A 21,560-nucleotide genomic window follows, 5' to 3' on the forward strand; every position below is an offset into this window, starting at 1 on the left:
TTTTAGGTAACAGTAGTCACTAATTAAATTATCCCTTGCTTTGTGCTCAGCCGTCCAACACAGCTCCAGCACTTTGCAGCAGGAGCTTTGGTGAAAGCCACGCAGCAGAAACGTGAGGTTTTCAGGTGTTGCAGGGTTTTCAGAACATGCCTGATCCACAAATTCATTTTGGTTGTTCCTCTATGGCCTCGTATACCAAGCAAAGTTGTGGCAGGGTCAAGGCCTGGGCTCCCCCTACAGCTCCTGGGGAATGGAAGAGGGGCCAGAGGCAGTGCTGAAGCACAAAGATGCAGCACTGGAGCCAGGAGCTGCTCCTGCACCCCTTCCCTGTTTCCTTTGGCAGGTTCTGGAGGGCTTGTATTCTACCAGAAGGTTACCCTACCAGGATTCCAGGCATCATGGTTACTCAAAAAGTAAGAGAAACCTGAAGAATTTCATTATTACTGAAATGAGCAGAGCTTGCTTTCAATGCAATATTGACTTGTGTGGTATATTTTTGCAGAACACCTGATTTCTGTCTGACAAAGAAACACCATAAAAAGGACATAAACTGAGACAAAAAAACCCTGAACAGATGTACCCACGGAGTGAGTGGAAGTCATGAGAAGCTGCAGGCAATGGAGTGGGAGGGAAACAGTCAATAAATCAGGAGGTCTCTGGGAGAAGCAGCGTAGGAAGTAACAGCAGAGAGGGCTGGAAGCTCAGTGCATGCACCAGTGAGGCATTTTTATTTCTAAATATTCAGCATGCCCTGGAAGGAATATTGTGGTTTTCACTTCTGAAATAGTACTGTGGCTTGTATTAAATATAATTTGTTTCAACATTTTTGCTAAACCAAAACATACCAATCTGTTTGCTTTGGAGAGGTGAGGAGCAAGTGGAAACGATTGGCTAAAGGGTCTTTTTCTTCCCTCAGTGGATTCAGGCCAATTGTTTACAGATTCAGACCTGCTGTCAGAGCAGCATCCACCCAAATTTGCTGCCAGGATTGAACTCCTTAAATAACACAGGTCTCCTTCCAAGCTTGAAGTTTACAGCAAAAGGACCTTCCTTATGATTGCACTCCAGATTTGAAGGGGCAAAAAAATAACATGGTTTGGGAAATAACATCTCATTGCAGAAACCATGAACTACTGCATTGGGCAGTATGTTAAGTGCTGGGGCAGCTGCACTTGCACTGGTTACACTGCAGCTCAAGCTCACCTCAGGCTTGGACCTGATTTTTCACTCACTAAGATTTGGGGAAATTATTTTCCTGGGGAGTAAGAATTTCTGGCACATGACCCTCAGAGGAAGGTTAAAGTTACAAAATTCCCATGATCTAGAGCCATTATGGAGGCTGTTCAGCTGGAAGGAAGTGGAAATGGATTAAATGTATTATACATGGTGGCTTTATGGTAAACCAGGAGCAGCCCAGTGCTGGGCAGTTGGCAGTACTGATTAACCAGTTATATAAGCAGTGAAATACCATAGCAAATATCTGGCAGTTACTCTGTACTTTTATTCTAAGAATTAACTCCTGCTCCCCAGTAATTGGTTTTCCCACTTTATTTCTGTGTGCTGCTGTAAAGAAAGGTCTGTGATCCCTTGTGCCTCCTTTAAGCATTTTTACCTCCAAAAGTAAGTACTACGATGGGCAACTCAGAAGCTAGACCTTTCCCATCCTTCTTATCCAAAGGCAAATACTTGATAAAATGCAAAACAGTAGAGAATAAAGACCAGTGATGAGATATTTAATAAGGCAATTTTTAATGTGAAGCTTGCATTCAGTGCTCAGACACAGGCTGTTCGAGTTGGAAATACATTTTCTGTATACATCACTCAGCAGAGGGAGATCTCAGTCTCCTGAACTTCCCTACCAGGACAACATTCACCCTCGGAGCAGCTCTATTCTGCTTCCTCAGACCTCTGCCTCAGAGACTCCTGTGCTGCCCTTCTCCTTGAAGGGCAGGAAACTTTAAGGCAAGAGACATTGTTTTTTCTTCCTCATGCCAGGACAGAACGTGTTTTTCCTAGTTTTCTGACAAAAATCCAATGGCTGCGATGATCATAACAATTATGTTGGAAGAAAAAAAAAAGCTGATATTTGAAGCAGAGACTCTCCTCCAACCATCCCCTGCTGTGCTTCCTCCTGAGAATCATCAGTCCCTGGAACTGAACGAGCTTCCCCATCACTCTGAGCTACCATATGCCTTGTCTCTGTGACACCATTTGTTTTCTTTTACAGTTGTTTTCATCCATTGTTAAACATTCCTCTGAGATGACACCTTCTACCTTTATCTGCAGCCAAAACCCACTGCTTGCTCTCTGGGTGGTATATGTCTGCCTCTCTCCTGGATCCAAGAAACTGCAGCTGCATCACTGTGATCTTGTGTCAGCTTTCCCTCTCTCTCTTTCTCCCCTCCAGTCAGAGTTTTCTAGGAAGGCAATGCCCTGGTTCTTCCAAACCATTACCAGTAAAGCCTGTGAGCACTCACCAGATCAAAAGCTAATGCTGGCTTACCTATGCAAAGCAGGGCTGTTAGTTGAGGAAGGGTAAAATGAAAACAGGCTGCTAACCTGCCTCTGAACCTGCTCAGATGCGCTTGGATGGAGTAAGTACATCTGACTTATCTGGGTGTTTCTTTGATCCAAAACTGGATCCTTGAGGAGAACCATTTTTGATCAAACACAGCCTGAAAGAGGAACGCCATCTATGGTCTGGCATTTTCTTCAGTGATGATAGCACACACTTCTCCAAACCCAGAGATTTCAGCCTACCAGCTGCCAGTGGCAGTTTGCTGACAGTGGGAAGAGAATCGATTCAGCCATAGCTGCAACCCAGGTACAGCTGCCACAGGTGCCCGCAGACTTCCCTGGAGTACCTGGAAGAGTCTCCTTACATGGCACCAGCATCCCATGTTGTTATGACTTCTCATGTGTAATGCATCCTCTCTTGCCTGCTGCCATGCTGAAGAAACCAGGAGCACAAATGTCCCATACTGAACAGTGTTAGGTTACATGATTGACAGCCCATTGCCACGAACAGAGGAACCATGACAGGCAGAGGAACCCCCATAACCTCACCAGAGCCGGCTGAGCCTCTGACAGGGCCATTCCCAGGACTGTCATGGGGATCCAGTAGTCCCACGGCCAATGACAGAGGCTCCCTGTCAGCTCCCAGATGGAGGGTGTTGCCTGCAGGGCTGGGAGCTCACGGGACAGATGGCTGGAGCCCTGTTTTCTGTCTGCATTTCACCGATGCCTGTGTGTCTGTGCATCTGTCCGTCTGCAGGACCACATGCTCAGCCTTGCCTTGGGCTGGGCAAGGGTACCCGGAGCCGTGGCAACCCGGCCTGACGCAGCAATAGCTCTTTTTCACTGTAACACCAAAGCCGAGTTTCTTTCACAGCAATAGGTATCCAAGCCGGCTCCGCAGCAAGCAGCTGCATCGAGAGTGGTACCTGAGCTGGGCTCACACACACGGCTGCGCTGCTCCCGTACGCGAATTTTAATTCCCGCGAGCGCTGTGCTGCAGGGATTTACCACCTGGGATCAGCACCAGCCCAGAGAATTTCTGGCACAGACGTGCTCTTTCCCAGAAATGGGAAAGCTGCGCCGTACCTGAGCAGACCTAAAGAAGGTCGTACCAAGCCTGTTCAAACCCCTTTTTATCCTTTCTCATCTCCAGAAGATGCGAGGGATGCGCTCTAGTGGCTGCTCGGGGGAGGCGGCCTCGCGCTATGGAAGGGGGTAGGCACAGAGGGGATCACGCTGCCCGGACTAAAGTAACATGGCACACGGGAGCACACGGGACGTGTAAATGCTCAGAGTAACGTTTTTACGGCTGGGCTGAGGCCACAGGAGCTTCCAGAACCGTGGAGGGCAGTCTCAAAGATGCTTCGCCAAGCACAGTGAGGCAACAGCTTCAGATGAAGAGTTTGCCCCACTTGCAAATGCTAAATCACTGCTGGCTAGAAATGACTTTTAAAACATTTTTAAATTTGGATTAGTTCACATCAAAAAAACATTTAACTTCATAAAAAAGCAAGTGGGTTAGAAAGTAAACCTCAGGGTTCCTTTTAATGCCTGTTCTTTTATGGACAGACGACACTTCTTGTCGCTCTCCCAGTAGCTCCACAGGGAGAGAAAGAGCACCAAGGCACTGCAGCCCGCAGCAGGACATGGATCTACATGGCCACCCACAGAGACAACAGCCCCTGCCACGACACAGGAAATTCCCATTCCCCTTGTGCATCTTTTCAGATCATTTGAGGAGAAATCATCTAGAGCAGCTGCACTCTTCCCAATGTTTTCTACTATTTGGTATCTCAGTGACAGCTTGAGCATCTCTTCTCCTTTTTTCTCCCAAGCAATGAGGATTTGTCTTTTGTCTCCCCTATCTTTGTATACCACATCGTCCCCTGTGAGTGCATAACACAGGCTATAGAGAATCCCTCCCTGCCTAGCCCAGGCCTGTGAGCAGGGCAAGCACTGCCACTTTCACTGCATCTTTTTTGGACACAGCGTTTTCAGCTTGCCTCTAACTGGGATGTAATTTGAGTTTGAACACAGATGCCTTGTATCTCTTGGTGCCTGTAGCCAAAAATGGTGAACTTTTAAGATTTAGTTTTTCTGTCTGAAAAGTCAGAAACTGCCTGGAGAACTTGCCTTTCTCTCTCATGACAGCTTGCAGTCCAGATGATGGGAACTTCTGACATATCGAGATGTAGTGATGCAGCAATGTAAGGCACACCCTTCTTTCCCCTTCAGACATCACACAAACACCAAATGTCACAGAGGTGGGGACTGCTGGCTTGTGCCTGACTGTGGTTTAAGGGAGTGGAGGGAAGGGACACGACCTAGAGCCACAGATAAGCTCCCACCCCACCCTTGGGAAGGCAGAAGGATGGTTTTGGCCTGGCTTCCTCACAAACCCAACCAAATCCAAAGGACCTTTTTAACCCCAAGCAACAGAAGACAGTGCAGCCCACTGGTCCCCTAATTCACTGCTTCTGAATTAAAGGTGTTTCAGCCCCAGACTTCGAGCATGTGTTGTAAACTAACAGAAGCAAAGACAACAAAGTAGGTTTTGATGTGCTCATCATTTTTGACGGAGGAGAGACAGAAGAGACCCACTGACTTGATGTTTTAACAGAGAAAGGAAATGGTTTTAGAAAGCAAGTTACCTGTAATCTTTATTTGGATAAGGAAATAAATATGTATTCAACTAGTTTTGATGGTATAATTGTGTGTCATTGCACAAGAATTCATACTTACACTGGAATGTGCACCATTAACTGTTAAGTTCCACTTTTCACCCAGAAATACATTCAATGGCTTGGAGAAGAAGGAAAAAAATCCATACAAACAAGGTGTGTCAGAAAGAGGTCAAAAATAAGATTTATTTGCAAATCATTTTGACAATAAACTAGTATCTCTGAGCTGTGCATTTTGGGGACTACAAGTCAGTTCCTTTGCCCTCTGAGATCTCCATTTGCATGCAATATGGGATTTCAAAACGAAACTTCAAAGCGTCCTTTTTTGCCTTGCTGTGCTGAGTAATTCCTTCCACAGGCACACTACAGGAGAGTCAGTCTTTGTAATGAGAAGCTATCACAAGCAACCTTGTCTTAGAAAGAAAACTGTCACATGAGACCTGTTTCACATTTGTTTTACACAGTGTTAAGCACTTCAAGATTCCCACAAGAAGTGCCTGGTGCTGTATGAAAAACACCTCAAACAAGCCAATAAAAAATTCCACCACAAATCCAAAACAAAACCCAAGGCAACCCTAAAACTCACCAAATAGTAACATCTACCCCTAAAACTCACAACTATACTGAAACCTCAAATTTCTTTCTGATGTTAAGAACGCACAGTGCATCTTGTTATGACCCAAGTCCCCTCTCTTGGAATGTAATGAGCTGTGTCTCATGTAAAAAGAAAGAAAAAAAAGTTGAGATTTAATAATGATGACTACTGTATACAAGTGAGCTCAGTACAAAGGCAATATAAAGTAAGATTTACCTTAGTGCCTGACTGTGTGAATGTAACCTCTAAATTACAGTTAGAGTCACAGCAGCTGAAGAGGAAGACATCTTCAGCATCATCAGAACATTTCTTCCTTCCATTTATGCCCGTGCTTCTCCCTGACCTTGATCTGCCTTTCAAAAAGCCTGGAAATTTCATCTCTGAAGTCACAGTTTGATTTAGATGAGATCACAAGTGTATTCTGAAAACCCTACATGATTAAGTTCTGAACAGACAAGTTACTGCATCTTGCATTAGGGCAAAACCCAAAGGTAACACAAGGAAACAAGGTAACTCAGAGAGGAAATCAAAGAATCTGACCCACATCTATTTTCAATACAGTTCTAGAAAATATTAATTTTTATAAAAAAAGAGGGACCTTTTTTCCTGTTTATGAAGCTCAAAACAATCCCAATATTCTGCACTGTAAAAATAATTTCCCCCCCTCTCCCATATATATATAATAATACAAGAAAAATGTCCAGATATCATTGTTATCAGTTCAAATAAAGCAATAATGACTGCATTAGATCATTCAAATGTAAATAAACATTGTTTATATATAAATGTATATAAATATGCCCCAAATATCAAAATTACCTTATAAGGGTAACAACTCTTGGTTGTTCTTTTAAGTATTTATGCAAAGCTGGAGAGAATAATAGTCTTAGAGACATTATTTTATTTTGGGCTAGTTTAGAAAGAGTAAAACAATATTCAACTGAAAGCTCTTCATCATCAGTCCACATGTCATCTCACCATGGGTTCTCCCTATACCTTCTGGGGAACCGAGTCCATTTTTCTGGAATAAATATACTTGGTAATTTCACATCAGCCATTACTGAAATGATCCTGAGAGCAAGGCCCAGAAACTAGAAATCTCTTCAAGCTGAGCACCCTATCTAATATCAGACTGCCTCCTGCATAAGCTCAAAACTGAGAAAGGGATAATGATTTCAGAATAAATCTTACATTGACAAACATTGCCCCCTCCAACATCTTCAGAGAACAGCAAGAATTTATCATGGGTAAATTTGCAAATCCAGTGGTTATGTTCTCCCATTAGACACCTCCAAGACTTCACTCTTCTAAGCCCTGTGTATCCTTTTATTTCTGGTGTAGTCAAATGTAAAAACTGTTGAGGTTTACTGACATCTGATTTGGGCAACAGTTAAGCTGCAGGTGCCAGCATTCTGCATCAGCCTGCAGAATAATTTCTTTCCAGTAGCTGGTACAGTGCTGTGTTTTGGATTTATAATGAAAATAATGTTGATAACACACTGATGTTTTAGTGTAAACATGGCTTACCAACAACTAAATCAGGGACTTTTCAGCTCCTCAGCCCACCCCAACAGTGAGTGAGCTGGGGTGCATAAGGAGTGGGGAGGGGACAGAGACAGGACAACTGACCCCAGCTGATCAGAGTGTTGTCCCAGACCAGATGGTGCCATGCTCAAAATATTAAACTGGGGGGAAACAGCGGTCACTGCTCAGGAACTGGCTGGGCATCAGTCAGCAGGTGGTAAGCAATTGCACTGTCCGTCACTTGTTTTGTATATTGCAACTCTTTTATCATTATTGTTGTTGTTTTCCCTTCTGTTTCTGTCTTATTAAACTGTCTTTGTATCAACACATGAATTTTACTTTTTTTTTTTTCCCCCAACTCTATCCCCCACCCTGCTTTGGGTGGGGGGCAGGCAGTGGTGGGGTGCAAGCCAGCAAACAGCTGAGTGGTGTTTAGGTGCTTGCTGTGTTAGAGCCATAACATGGCCCCTAGAATTCATGGGTTTAGCAGTATTTTGCAAGACAAAATTTAACACATCTCATTAAGATTCCAAAGTTTGGAAAACTCCTACCCTGAAAGTCCACTATTTGCTGAGGAAGTATCATGTTTACTGAGAACGTGAATTAACTCTGAGCATACCATCTTTAATGACAACACTTCAAAAAGACCCCATGCAGTCTCACAAGTTTTGTTCTCTTACACATCCAGGTCTGAAACCAAGAAATACTAAGAGGTTTTTTTAGGAGAAGTCTTGTAGAAGTGATCCAGTTTCCAAATGTCATTAAATGTTTTGGCAGAATAATTTTATATGAAATCTGTAATACACTTGATAATGTTTATAATCCAATGATTACTTACAGGAAGTATTATTGCATTTTAAGCGTAAAAATATAAGAGGTTCTATAAAGAAAATTAAAATAGCATTAATCTAATATTGATAGTCATATAAAATAACTCACAATTATGTAAGTTTCCATATTTAATTACACATTTAAAAATAAGTTATAAAAATAATTAAGCTTCTTTAAAACCCCCAAGGTATTTTCTTTTAGGAGTTTTTACTCATATCTACTGATTGTCTAGCATCAGCAACAGCTTCTGGTACTCGAACAGTCATATCATTCATTGATTTCTTCAAGCAGATTTGGCAGCCTAAACGTGATCTGTAGGGAAATATGACATTGCAGTTAGTTCTAGCCCACCAGACATCTAACAGCATTTACCCCCTTATGCCTCCAACATTCAGCCACCCCAAACACATCATGAACTACAAACAGCCACTCTTGTGCATGGTCTTAATCAAGCCCAGTAGCAAACCGCATGCGTCAACACAAGGGTCTGTGTGGCAATAATAATGATTTATGTTCAGTATCAGAGCTCAGCACACTGCAAAGTCGCACACCAAGTACTTCCTGCTTACTGAGACAATATGTAATAAGGGTGACCCTTCCATTTTCAGTGGGACACTAACAGGTCAGCCAGGTGCATTTGGCATCTCTGAAGAGAAGAAGGCAAAAAATCTGAATGAAAGCCTCAGAAAAAGCACAGCTTAACCTCCCTATCGAGGCTCCAATGTTTTCAAACTAAAAAGCTCAAGATTGGGTCATTAAACCAGAAAAGTAGGAGTGAAAAGACAAGAAACACAGGAAGGAGAAGGATAAAAGGATAAAACACTCAAGGCACTCGAGGAGATGCCATCCTTTTTTTTTCTACCTACCATTCATTCTGAACAAAAAAAAGATGCTGCAAGCAAGCAATTAAAATCAAAGTATTTAATACAATAACAAAATTCTGCAGACATCAGAAGCCGCTTTTATTGCTAGGATATCTTTATTTCAATGTTCATGTCTTTGTACTTAAGTATAGAATATTGAAAACATCAGCAAGGATGGGCAGTGTTCTGTAGCACCAGTTCCTGGAAAGACACTAGCTAGCTGACAGCCTATTTCAAAAATCTAAAAGTTACCACTCTCCTGTCCACCTCTCCATATGCATTTATCTGCACCTTTTAAGTCCAAACATTGGACAGTAGCTCAAGATCCTCATACGTCTTCACCAACAGTTTTTGATACTACCACAGAGCAACACACACTATACACAAACCTTACTCTTCACTGTGTTTTCCCACATCTTCCACAAACCTGCTAATTAAAACCTAGTACTTATCACTTTTAGATCACACTGTTGATCACCTATTATTACCAGACAGCCTAATGCTTCTACCTTATTCAAAGATGATTTTTCTTAATGAATTACTTATCCTTTACAGGGTCTTTGCTCTTATCCTAAATAAATTTCATGAACTGCAAGATGTTTCTTCGCACTCAGTGAGTTATCTGAAGAACTCCCATATCTGCTTCATTCCTCTACAAAAGCTCTGTCGAATTCTTTCCTTACCCATAGTAGACAGTATAGACTATCTATAGACATCTGATTAAAGTGTCCAGTATGGAACTTCGGTGTATTCTTTAGTTTCGATGATCTTTTAAAAGTTGGGTTGCTGCCTTCCCATACCTTTGCAGCAGAAGCAGTTTTAAACCAACCAATTAAGCCTTGCAGACAGTTCAGAAATGCCAGACTGACTTCCTGTAGAACTCCTGAGTGAATGCTACCTAGCCATTACCATTTGTTACTCATTTATCTGCTGTAATACTTCCATGGACACGTCAGTTTGAGACAAGATCACAGAATACTCCAGGAAGCCTTTTGCAAAGAAACCTTTCAGTGCATGGACATCCCGTAACATCTCTACAGACAACAAGAGAAAAAGATAACATAAAAGCAAAGTTTCTTTTGTAAGTGCGCCTTCTACATTACCCATCAGCTCTTCATGTAGACAGAGTTTCCTGCTTCTGATAGCTTTAAAACAAAAATATTTTTTCTACTTTTTACAAGCTGTTTCTCAGCTTATTTTTTGCTTCAGCATTCTTCTTACACATTTAACTTGCCAGGGTTTGCATTCCCCTTATCTTACTACTTTTAACCATCTCTACTGTTCTGCAGTTAATCAAAACTATTTAATTGTAACCTTTCTAATTAATTCCTCATTTTAAAAAACATGACTTTCATGGCAGTTGCTAGCTGAAACTTCCCCAAATACAGAGTCACTGATAAAAATAAGCTTTTATCCTATGACAGAGCATAGAAGTGCATCTCCATTACACAAATCTGTATCAGCACAGGAGCCCAGGTAACCCGCAGTAAATATCAGTCACTTAAAGCTCCACGTTCCAGAAGAGTCATCCTCTCACACATTTGAAAGGTCCCTGGCCATAGGAAGAACACATGATGCTAGGAACACCTAATAGAAGTACCAAACGTGTTCAGAGGGTCTAAAACTTAATTTGGTATGAAGAACTTAGAAAATAGAAACATTTAAACAAAGAGCTCTGGCTTTCTACTGTTTTTCAGTTCTTCAGTAAAATCTCCTTGCTTTAAACCTTTAAAAGATGGCCAAAGAAAAAAGATTTTTATTAGACCATTTGCCTTCAGAGCTATTTAGGAATTATTTTGGTCCTGAACCTAAAAATTCAGGAAAATTATGGTAGATGGTAAGGGTGAAGTAAATTCACACTTAATAGGCTTATGATCTTTTCAAAACCAAAAATGGGGTTTTGTGAGACAGGAAGAATAAAACAAAAGAAGCTGCAACAAGTATCTCATAGCTTAACTTCTTTGCCTTTACAACCTCCCATAGAAGTTCAGATTTGTCTGAAGTGAGAATGTGTATTGTTATATAGAAATGATGAGTATGGGATTCCCATTACTGATATAAGGAGATAGATGAATTAATTCAGAGTGCTTCTTTGCAGAGACATAAAAAACCTCTATGCTATACAGGCCAGGTATAAAGCCTCATCATCATTGGAAAGATTCTCAAAAACTTCAATAAGCTGTTCCATTGAAGGATGAAGAAAAGCGCTTATGAAACCTTGTAAGGCACAGCTGCCTACTGTTCATGGGGGCATGGTTTATGATAAAGGCTACTTGTACACCAGCAGGTAGAACAGCCCACTAGGAATGGGTCTGTGATGAGGATGTGACACCCTAATCACAAGATGTGTGATGGTGGGGGTGATGCAGAACCAAGGGTTACTTTAGACTACCACTAGTCTAATCCTAATGCCTATCAGCAGTAAGAGCACAGTTTAGGATCAGTTTCTCCCAAAAGGGAATCTGGCTTGTGTGCACCAAGAGTACTCTGAGTCAAAGCATGACAAGTAGGTACACGGACATATGGAACACTGTTTGTGCTAGAGAAGGCTTGGAGGAAGGATCTTAACAATGTACATAAATACCAGAGAGGTTGTAGAGTCTCCATCCTTGGAGATATTCAAAAGCCGTCTGGACATGGTCCTGGGCATCGGATCTAGGTGGCCCTGCTTGAGCAGGGGGTTGGGCCAGATGACCTCAAGAGGTCCCCTCCAACCTCAACCCTTCTGTGATTCTGTGAAAAGAAGATCTGACCAAAACCTAAAACACTAATGTTAACACATTCACTAGCTACAGACTAACAGAGACAGTAAACAGAAGGGAAGAGAAACAAGTACAAGAAAATTCACACACAGGACAGCAGCAGCAGAGCTTTTGTTGACGGAATGGGGCTTTCACTTATACTTTAGTATATAACATTTCTGCACCAGACACCTCTGAAGACAAGTACTGGCAACTGACACTTTTCAGTTACAAAAGCAATACTGACATCTTTTTAGTATGAATTAAGATAGACAATATCTAAACTTAGCAGTCCCATTTTGTGTAACAGAATCCAGTTACTCATCAAAAGCTGATTAAGATGCTCCAAGAATATTAGACTGCCCCGTCTGCAAACCCTTCTCTGCATTCTTTGATGTAGTGAAGTGCTATGTTGCCTTACGTTTCTGTGAGGCCATATGCCAGGTCCAGCATGTCCATCTCTTCGTCAGTAATTGCATCTAGTTTCTCAAATATGTGGTCTTCAAATATTAAATGACAAGTTGAACAGGCTAGTGTTCCTTCACATGCACCTAAGCAACAGAACAAATCAAGATAACAGAAAATCCAAGTTTCAAATTGCAGAAGAATTTCAGAAGAAATCCTACATATATAAGTGTTTGTCTCATACAAGAAGTCTCTGTTGATTAGTAAAATTAATGTTTTATATATTCTCACATTCATATACCTACTCTGCATTCAACTGTCAATAGTATTTCTACAGTTCCTATAGCATTAAGATTTACTTAAATATTTTAACTAATTTATAGCATTTAACTAATTCCCTTTCCACTTTTTAAAGAAAGAAAAGTTTTCTACTATAAGAATGCAAAAGTAGACAGCACTGTCAATCAACACTACTTGATTTATTTCCAAGGCTGATCCTTATCTCTCTTTTTCCCATAGTTTTGAGAAGGTTTCCTCCAGAAGTTTAACAGAAGATACCTGCTACACCAAAAAAAAAATCCTCAGAAGTACAGGAAGGAGGGAATTTATACTTGGTGCTTCTTCTCACTTAATAGAACACTAATTCACAGCGACAAAAGTAGTCAGGCCAGAGAGATGGTTTTATCTGTGCTAAAGAGGCCTACATGCATTATTATGAGGCAATCCAGTACAAGTCAAGGATCTAAAAATTTGCTAGGGTTGAGCAGAACAAGCATCAACAACACCTACATGCTACAGCAATGAGGTCACCACAGGACAGTAAAAGTTTGAACACTAACAAATTTGTCACTGAGTTCTTCACTTTGCTGAAAAAGAAACATGCAAGTTTAACAGGGCAGGAAAGGCTGAATACTGTGGAGAGTGGGATTGGGGCATACAAACACCAGGCTCCAATTTAAATTGATAGGAGAGAAGCAAGTAACACATTAGCCAATTATCATCTATTTACTCATTTGCAGGGAAGGCAGAACCGAGAATAGTGACCCCATCACCTTTGTACTCGTAAGGAAATAAGGGAAGCAAGATTGTAAGCATAACCGCTGCTATAGAAAGAAACAGTGGAATTTATTACCAGACAAGAATTACACACAAAAGCACCATGCTGTTACATGCGGTAACAGTATCAACAGCATATAGTCAAAGTGAGCACCACACTGTACTAGAATATTTGATTTTTAAAATATATCACATCTTCAAAGACACGTTAAAAAGTAGAGTTCAAATAAAGTGCCAAATACAAAATTTGTCTCGTCAGCAGTCCAAGGATCTTGAACGCTGGGAAGGTGAGGGAAGGAGCGAGAGGGGAAGGAAAGAACTGATCAGTCTCTTTGGACAGTGCAAGGTGTTTCCACAACTGTAAAGCTGGCAGTCATAGACAAATTGAGTGCAGCCGAATCATTCAAGAGATTTATAAGCCTTTACACAAAGATATTTCTATTATTATTACTGCACATGGGATGCCCCCTAGTGATAAAAACAAATAGGTAAGATTTATGTTTCACTTTTCCCCTCAATTTTTCTCTAAACACAGAACATACATTTTTCCTGCATTATTTCTCCGCCCTAGTATGATGTTTCATTAGCAAGTGGTTATTGAAATGGGACCAGTATATGTTGTAATTAAAGACTGCTACAGTATTCCACCTTTTTTTTTTTCAGTTTGGCTTCTGATTATCGACAGCATTATTTTTTCCCACTTCACCATAATGTCTTAACATGGTTGATATTTACACAGAGAACACTTACTGTAGGATACAGGCAGACCAGCCATAAGTCTATGAGTCATTTAGTAAGTGATAGATACAGCTAATTAAACCAGTGCATTAGATGTTTTTAAAAATGTCTCTCTTAAGAGACAATTCTTCTTCCCCAGATGCATGCAGCTCTAGATATAAGAGTTGTCTCAGATATTAAGTGTAAGATTTTAAATCATATCAAAGATTTCATTACTAGCAGTAAAACTTATTTGCACTTAACGAAAACACACCTCAGATTTTAAACTGTGCTATAAGTCTGCTTTTTTTTCCTCCAGTTGCTTCCTATTACACGTTCAGTCCTGAAAATTGTACTTCCACTTCCTACTTTAGTTCTATTAATTCTCCAGCTCACATTCATATAAATACCTCTCCGGAGGTATTTAATTGTCATTTCCTAATACCACTGCTTTGTATGGGCAGAATCCTACAACTTCAATGGAACTATCTTTGAGCAATGTGGTCTAGTGGAGGGTGTCTATTGGAGGGGGATTGGAACTAAACAAACTTCAAGGTCCCTTCCAACCTAAACCATTTTATGATGCTAACTAAGAAAAGTGCGAAAGTTTGAAGAAATAGGGAGAAGTTATAGCTTCCTCCTATTTTGATTTTAAACAGAACTCATACCAAGTTAGAATTTCATGAGGGCTTTGGTCTCTTTTACTCTAGTTCTTTAATAAGAATTAAACTTCTTGCTCTAACTGACATGGATTTGGTTGTTTATTTGTCTTTGCACTCAAATACCACAGCAAACTGTGTTACAAAAAGCCTGATAATAAATTGAGACAGTACGGCACTACAGAAGTAACCAGACACTTTTAGAAAAACACCAGTTTTGTGTTGCCTCCAGAACCTTTCAGCTCAGAAGAGTCTGCAGATGGCATCTTTCAGATTCCACCTTGACAGCACTCTGTTCACATTCCCCTCCTTTAATAAGCAAGCCAAGATCACCTCAAATATTTTTTTTTAAAACTTGAATCAAAATATTCTATGCACCTGCAGGAGAAAAAAAAGAGGAGAAAATCCAAGTAAAGTACAGGTAGGTTTTATATATAAATTCATATTCATTTATGGTTGGACTTATCTTAATGGTCTTTTCCAACCTAAATGATACTATAGATACTTATGCATAAACTGGAAAGTAATGTCTAGACACTGAATACAGTTTTCAGTGCATCTACTTACCAAAACCATCTATGTCTAGATTATTATCAACAACAACATCCAGCAGTGAATCCCCAGGTTTTCCCTTGGCTGTCAGTTTGTCACCATCGCGATTTATGAAATGAACAGTTATTTTGTCTTCTGAGCTGAAAAAGAAAATTATATACTAGAATTAAAGGATTCTAGACCTTTTTAGAGCTTTAGCATTGATTGAATACTACTAAACTAATAATCACAATCAACTCTAAGAGCTGAGAAATCTAAGTTATTGGCTTTTAAAAGCTGTTACAGGTACAGGCATTTACTGGTGTACATTGAACAAAGACCATGAAAAATAAAAAAAAACAAAACAAACCTTGGTTTGTGTTTTGTCACTAAAAGCTATAAGGGATCCTGATGTTTTGCCTTTCACCAAAGAGGACCACAGCTATTTTATTTTAGGCACAATTTTTAACGAATAAAAGAGTTCATTTTAAATGTTTCTCTCCCCACCTTTCTGTGGACTCTTGCTTTGGATTTATGACATTTTTATTGTTCTCATCATTATCATTTAGGATAAATTGTAAGTTTCCCCATTTCTGCATAGAGTTTTAGATATCTTTCTTTATTAGTTACAAAATTTACTTCTCCTCTCCTGCAAAACCAGGAAATACTCAAAAAACATTCTGCTGTCTTCAAGCACAGATTCTCTTAGGAGTTCGACTTGTAAATATTAATTCTAGTGAAGTTCAAAGTTTCTACATGTTTTCAAAGAAAGAAGGTTTTTTATTTTTCTGCTTTGCTTTTCAGACAATTATTTAAGAAAAAACTCTCTTGCAGTGTGCATAAAAATGTCTTAACCTAAAGCTTTTAATATGAAAAAATTGATTTTTTTGCATTCTGTATTATATTATTTTACATGCAAATTAAATGAAGGCTTTAAATACACTAATGAAATACAGTTTGTTCCATTTTAAGCAGACTATTTTCTTTCCTATAGTAAGTGAGCAAAACAAGAAAAACTTATTGGATGGACAGTAAGAAATCTGTCAAGAGATGAGAGATAAAAATAGAACAACCAAAAGGTAATGCAAAAATTTATGTTTCCATGTGAAATCCATATTTAAGAACCACTTATTATCCTTATGCTTCTTATTACCTGTACTCATTTTTAGTAACTGTGGGCCTTGAGTGATCTATCATATGCAAAATACACAAGCTTGAAAATCAAGTCATCCACTGTAAAACTAACCTGCAGAGCTGAATATTAAAGCAAAAATTTGAAAGTGGCCATGCTGAAACATCAGTGAACAAATTACTTTTGTAACTAACTGGCTGTAAAAGAAAATGTGTTTTTAGCAACATGAGTCCTAGGTTGTTATGAGAAACAACAAATGTTTGTTGCTGTAGACTTTATATACTTGCCACAACTGTAAGATCAGTTGGCAGCAGCGTGTGCCATGATGATTCATTATGATGTCATGCTCACTTCTTTTCCTATCATACCTCAGTCCATTCTCCAGAAGGCAGCCACAAGCTATTATTAATCATAAATTAATTCCAAAACTATAATTGATAATGAAGGATTGGCCTTGCTGATCTGCAATGCAATTGAAGCATGCACTATAATAAAATTCAGACATCTTAAATATACATCTTTACAAAATGTAATTAATGTTGCACAGTCACCTGTGATATCCGAGGACCACCTCCAGCAAACCGTTCTGTGGGGGTTTAAGTTACCACTCTGCTTTTTGTTGTGCTCCTCTGCTATGCTAACACCTCCCACAGCAGAACCAAGGAAACAAGCACCCACTTAGATAAACTAGTACAAAATTCACCACCTCCAGTGGGAGTTTAACACTGGTGAGTTTCGACTGCATCTGGAAAGGGTCACATTCTGAGAGCCAAAGTAAGCCACTGACAGTGTAATTTAAAATGGCTTCAAAAAGCCCTTCCAGAGGTCAAAGTACACTCTCCTTTGATGAAATATTTCTGTTAAGATGACAAACACAACCCTGACAGGAGATACAGTGAGAGATGTACTTGCATTTCTGGGCATCCTCAGTACATGGCAAGTACTAAATATTTGTTCCAATATCCTAAATATACCCTTTACTCTATTATAGGATGAGGTGATCACAAATAACATAGACCAAACAGCAGGATGTGTGTCTGTCCATTAGATCACTGGAACTTTTGTACATGACAAGTTGACTCCCTCCCAGTTTTCAAAACACATTTGAAACTGTCTTCACTCGTGATTACGCTTTAATCTGGTACAACACCACAGTGTCACAAGAACAGTCCTGCCCCCGCTCCTTTGTTCCTTCTCTCTCCAGCGCTCACACTGTCATGTGGCAAACTGGGCCTGGAAAGAAAACTGGCTGAAAGTCGACCCTCATAGGTCAATGGCTACATGGATGTCAGAACTGGCACAGTCAGATCTGACCCTCAGACAAAATTTAACACCAGTTTAGAACAGTCGTGTTACTGCAACTTTATGATGCAATGACACAATCCAAGCTTCCCAATCAGATTAAACCAATCTCTTTCTGGTGTAAAACTGTGGGTTTGGCTGATCCCCATTTCAGTCAACTCATTTTGCTAATCTGGATGAAAATTAACCATAAAAACAAAGTAGTCCCAGCTGGACTAGACAGCAAAACTGACAAAAGTGCCACTGCCCACAGCAAAAATGAGGAAACAGCAGTGGAGCAATCTTACAATTGCTTCAGCCAGTTGTGGATCTGCACCATGGCTGTGCTGGCCTGATGGGTGTGGCATGCAGGAAGGGGACAAACAGAAATATCACTTCTTCACAACTCAGTGGCATTTGTTGAAGACTGATACAATAATTAATCTTTCCACAGGACCTAAATCCACCCTGATTGATAACTGAAGCTAAAGTTCATTTATTTGTGTAACATTAGATACAGCCTTCTACAGTCTTGCAGGACTGTAGATCTGGTTTTCTGCTATTACCACCTTTACCACTCCTCACATAGCCAAAACGTTTAATTTAGAAAAATCAGTGAGGCTTTATTGAGTGGTGAAAATACTTTCAGAAGAGTGGTGTACATAATAACCAGACTAATCAGACATTCAAAACACACTGAGCAAATCTTTTCAATGACGGGGGGATACCATTAAAAAAAATAAAATTCACACCTGCATGAAACAATACTTAGGCTTTATAAATTTCAAGTAACATAGCTTTTGTCTACCCAGACATTGTTTGCATGAAGAAAAACAACCAAGCAAATACCAACATGATATGAACTAGTCACAGGCAGTTAATGTGAAACATGTGTCAGGCCTATGCAAGTATGAGTAGTCTCAGGATTATCAGGAAGAACAAAACATAGTTTGTGTTATCTGCATGAAGCATAAATATTCCAATTCATTCCCAGATAAACCAGATGAAAAACACAATCAATTTCTTCATATGGTTGCCACAGCACTATCAGCTTTTTTATCAAGCTTCACTGTGATACTCTATATTGAGCATACTGCAAATGCACAGAAGAGCACAAGAGAACTGTAAATGCTGTTCATTGTCTCTCCCGTAAATAAAAAGAGTAAATACTGCAAGAATCCTGACAGTTACCTCTTCCTCCTTAAAAGAAGTATTCTTTTGAATCTCAGATATTACTTCCAAGTTAGGAATCACCTCTTACATTCTTCCAAACAAAACATAAAGGTAACAACTGTAGCCTAGTGTTGCACGTGGCAAGATCAACTCTGTTATTTCCAGATCTTTTAATAAACAGCAAATCCAACAGCCCTAAACACCTAAAGAGCTTCACGAATGAAACTATTAAACAGGCCTCAATTAAAATACGAAGTTATAAACCTGAACTAATCTTTAAAGCATGCAATAATTATGCTGTGCACCAAAAACATTGTACAGCTATCCAAACTGGTATAAAAGAATTCTGAGATAGTTCCTGTTCGCCCTGAAAAGAAAAGGAAGGGTAACAGATAAAAATGGAACAAAAGAAAAGAGAAAATGGAAAGCAAAACATAATGCCTGATGCTTCACTGAAACCCTTAGGAACCTCTGCTCACAAGAATCACTTCAGGTAATGTTTTGTATGATGTTTTCACCCTCTAGACAGAAATACAGCTAATTTTACATACAGAAACAATGACGTATCTTTTTACTGGAATAACACTGGCTGATTATATAAAGGTCAGGAACTGGGGCTCAAATAATACAATGCCCAGAAAAGGCAGGACTAGAGAAAATAACTCTCACATATATTGAGAAAACAATAATATCCAAAGATTTTCCTTTTCTTCTGATTCATTCAGCCAGGTTATGATATATATAAACAACACATTTGAAATACTTGCTTGCATAATCTTTTTTGCTGGTGTGCTTGCACAATGAGTGTGAATAAATTCCATTCGTATTCAGCCTGTTTGTGAAAGACCTGAGAGATTACAGGTCTACATTACTACAAATACTACTATTACCGCTACATTACTATTAAGTAAGGAAATGTTTTCCCTTCTAAGTATTCTTTTTCTCCTATTTTTACCCTGTTCAATAATTTGAATACCTTTTTAAAAACTGACAGTGTTTTACAAAGGCTTTTTTTTTTTTAATTAAAAATCGCAAATCGGGGACATCAAAATCAACTGATCATCAGCAGGGTCACTCAGAGAAGAGATGTGACTAGCAACTTACCCATCTCATATGGGAGTCCTAGACTAAAACGTTAAGTTTGTCTCTCCATATGAAAAGTATCTGCTGGAACAAAGTCAAAAAGCACCTACAGGAGAGTTTAAAAGCAAACTGTTGAAACAGCTTTGATGGTGAGGGCACCATCCCAACCCTCTTGAAACAGAGCAGGGTACACCCCTGATGCTGGGCAAGTGATTACAGGTCCTGTTCAGAGTCAAGGAAACTTTTCTGACAACCAATTAAACCAGGCTTTTAAAATTTCTGCACTTTAAATACTGAAAATTTGCTATAGACTATGATCTGTCTTCAAATATAAAAACTACAAGCCAGAAGGCTGTGCACAAACAGTTTTTGACTACATGTCACAAAACTACAGTTAAGGACTGTGGAATATTAAACCCATACAGATGAAATGCACTTTGAAACACCTACTCTTACATACTGGTGAGGACAGGAGGGGTTCTGCATACTCAGATCACAGAATCAAGTAGTACGGCAAAGACGTCTGAGATCATAGAGTCCAACTCGTGACTGAATACCACCATGTCAACTAGATTATGGCACTGAGTGCCACATCCAGTCTTTCCTTAGAGAAAGATGCACAAGTGCTCTGCAGTAGTGGAAAACTATACCAAAGGCTGAAGAGACCTTCAGTATTGGGCTCTCTGATATGCGCTTTTACCACAAGCCTAGTCACGCTTCCAAAAATGGGGGGGAAAAAAGCAAGCACTGCACTGCACGAATAAGCAACTTTGCTAAGGTCACAACCTTTTAGAGAACTAGCCTGAGCACCAGGAACCCTGGTTTACCGTTCCATAACACCACAAGCCATTCCAACGGGGTTCCAGGTCACACCGACCCCATGGCTCACCCGGGCCGACCCGCAGCCCCAGCACAGTCCTGCGGGGCACAGGAAGGATCTCCGAGAGCGCTCCGGAGCCACCGCTCCGCAGCCGCCGGCGGACGGCGAGGGCAGGAGCGGCCGTGAGGGGCGGCGGGGCCGGGGCCCATCCCGGGTCACCGCGGGAAGGTCACCCCGCGCCAGCCCGGCTCGGGCGGCCCGTGCCACGGGCAGCCGCTGGCCCCGGGTGCCCTCAGCGCCGAGGCCTGGCCCGGCACAGCTCCTCTGGGGAGCTCGCCCGGTGCCTCATGGCCGCGACCCCCTTACCTGAGCACCGCCCGGGCAGAGAGGCTGAACGGCCGCGCTGCCCTCACAGCAGCGGCGGCGCTGCCGCAGCCCGGCCTCATCCCGCCTGCCGGCGAGCTGGAGGAGAAGAGCCAGCGGCGGGAGGAGGCGGCGGCGGTCCGGAGGAGCCGCGCCGGCCCCGGGGCGGCCATGGCGGCGGGAGGGGAGCGCGGGGCCTCGGCGGCAGCGGGGCGGGGGCAAAGTCCCCCCGCTCAGGCGCGCGACGGCCCTGCACCGACTCTCACAGCCGGTTACGGAGCGCGCGGCCCGCCCCGCCCGCGTGACCGCGGGGTTACGCAGGGAGTGCGCAGGGGCGGGGCGGCGCCGGCCTGCTGGGAGCCCTCACGGCTTGTGGTGATTCCCGGTTCCAGACCTTAACCCTGGTCTGCGCGGGAAGGTGGCGTCATGGAACCCAGCGTGTGCTGGCCCCCTGCCCAGTTGTGTCCATGAGGGGTTTCTTGTCATGTCAAGGACAGGGCGCTGCGCGGTCGGAGGTGTAACCCAAAGAGCCTTCACCACATCTCCAGTGCCCCTGTGGGGGGCCCGACCTGCAGGGGACTAGGCTCC

The 21,560-nt window shown here is 41.3% G+C and overlaps 1 protein-coding gene across 1 annotated transcript; it reads right to left on the minus strand.

Annotated features, from left to right (window-relative positions):
• Positions 1-5,357: 5,357 nt before the first annotated feature.
• On the minus strand, positions 5,358-21,232 carry FDX1 (ferredoxin 1). Its single transcript, XM_027719201.2, has 4 exons — positions 20,976-21,232; positions 15,157-15,281; positions 12,174-12,303; positions 5,358-8,460 (listed from the first exon to the last, which is right to left on the minus strand). Exons 1-4 carry the CDS (start codon positions 21,143-21,145, stop codon positions 8,346-8,348), a joined length of 540 nt encoding a protein of 179 aa, XP_027575002.1. The 5' UTR covers positions 21,146-21,232; the 3' UTR covers positions 5,358-8,345.
• Positions 21,233-21,560: the final 328 nt, after the last annotated feature.

The sequence above is a fragment of the Pipra filicauda genome, unplaced genomic scaffold (genome assembly GCF_003945595.2).
Source record: "Pipra filicauda isolate LSUMZ 115617 unplaced genomic scaffold, ASM394559v2 scaffold346_size766342_pilon, whole genome shotgun sequence".
Taxonomy (NCBI): domain Eukaryota; kingdom Metazoa; phylum Chordata; class Aves; order Passeriformes; family Pipridae; genus Pipra; species Pipra filicauda.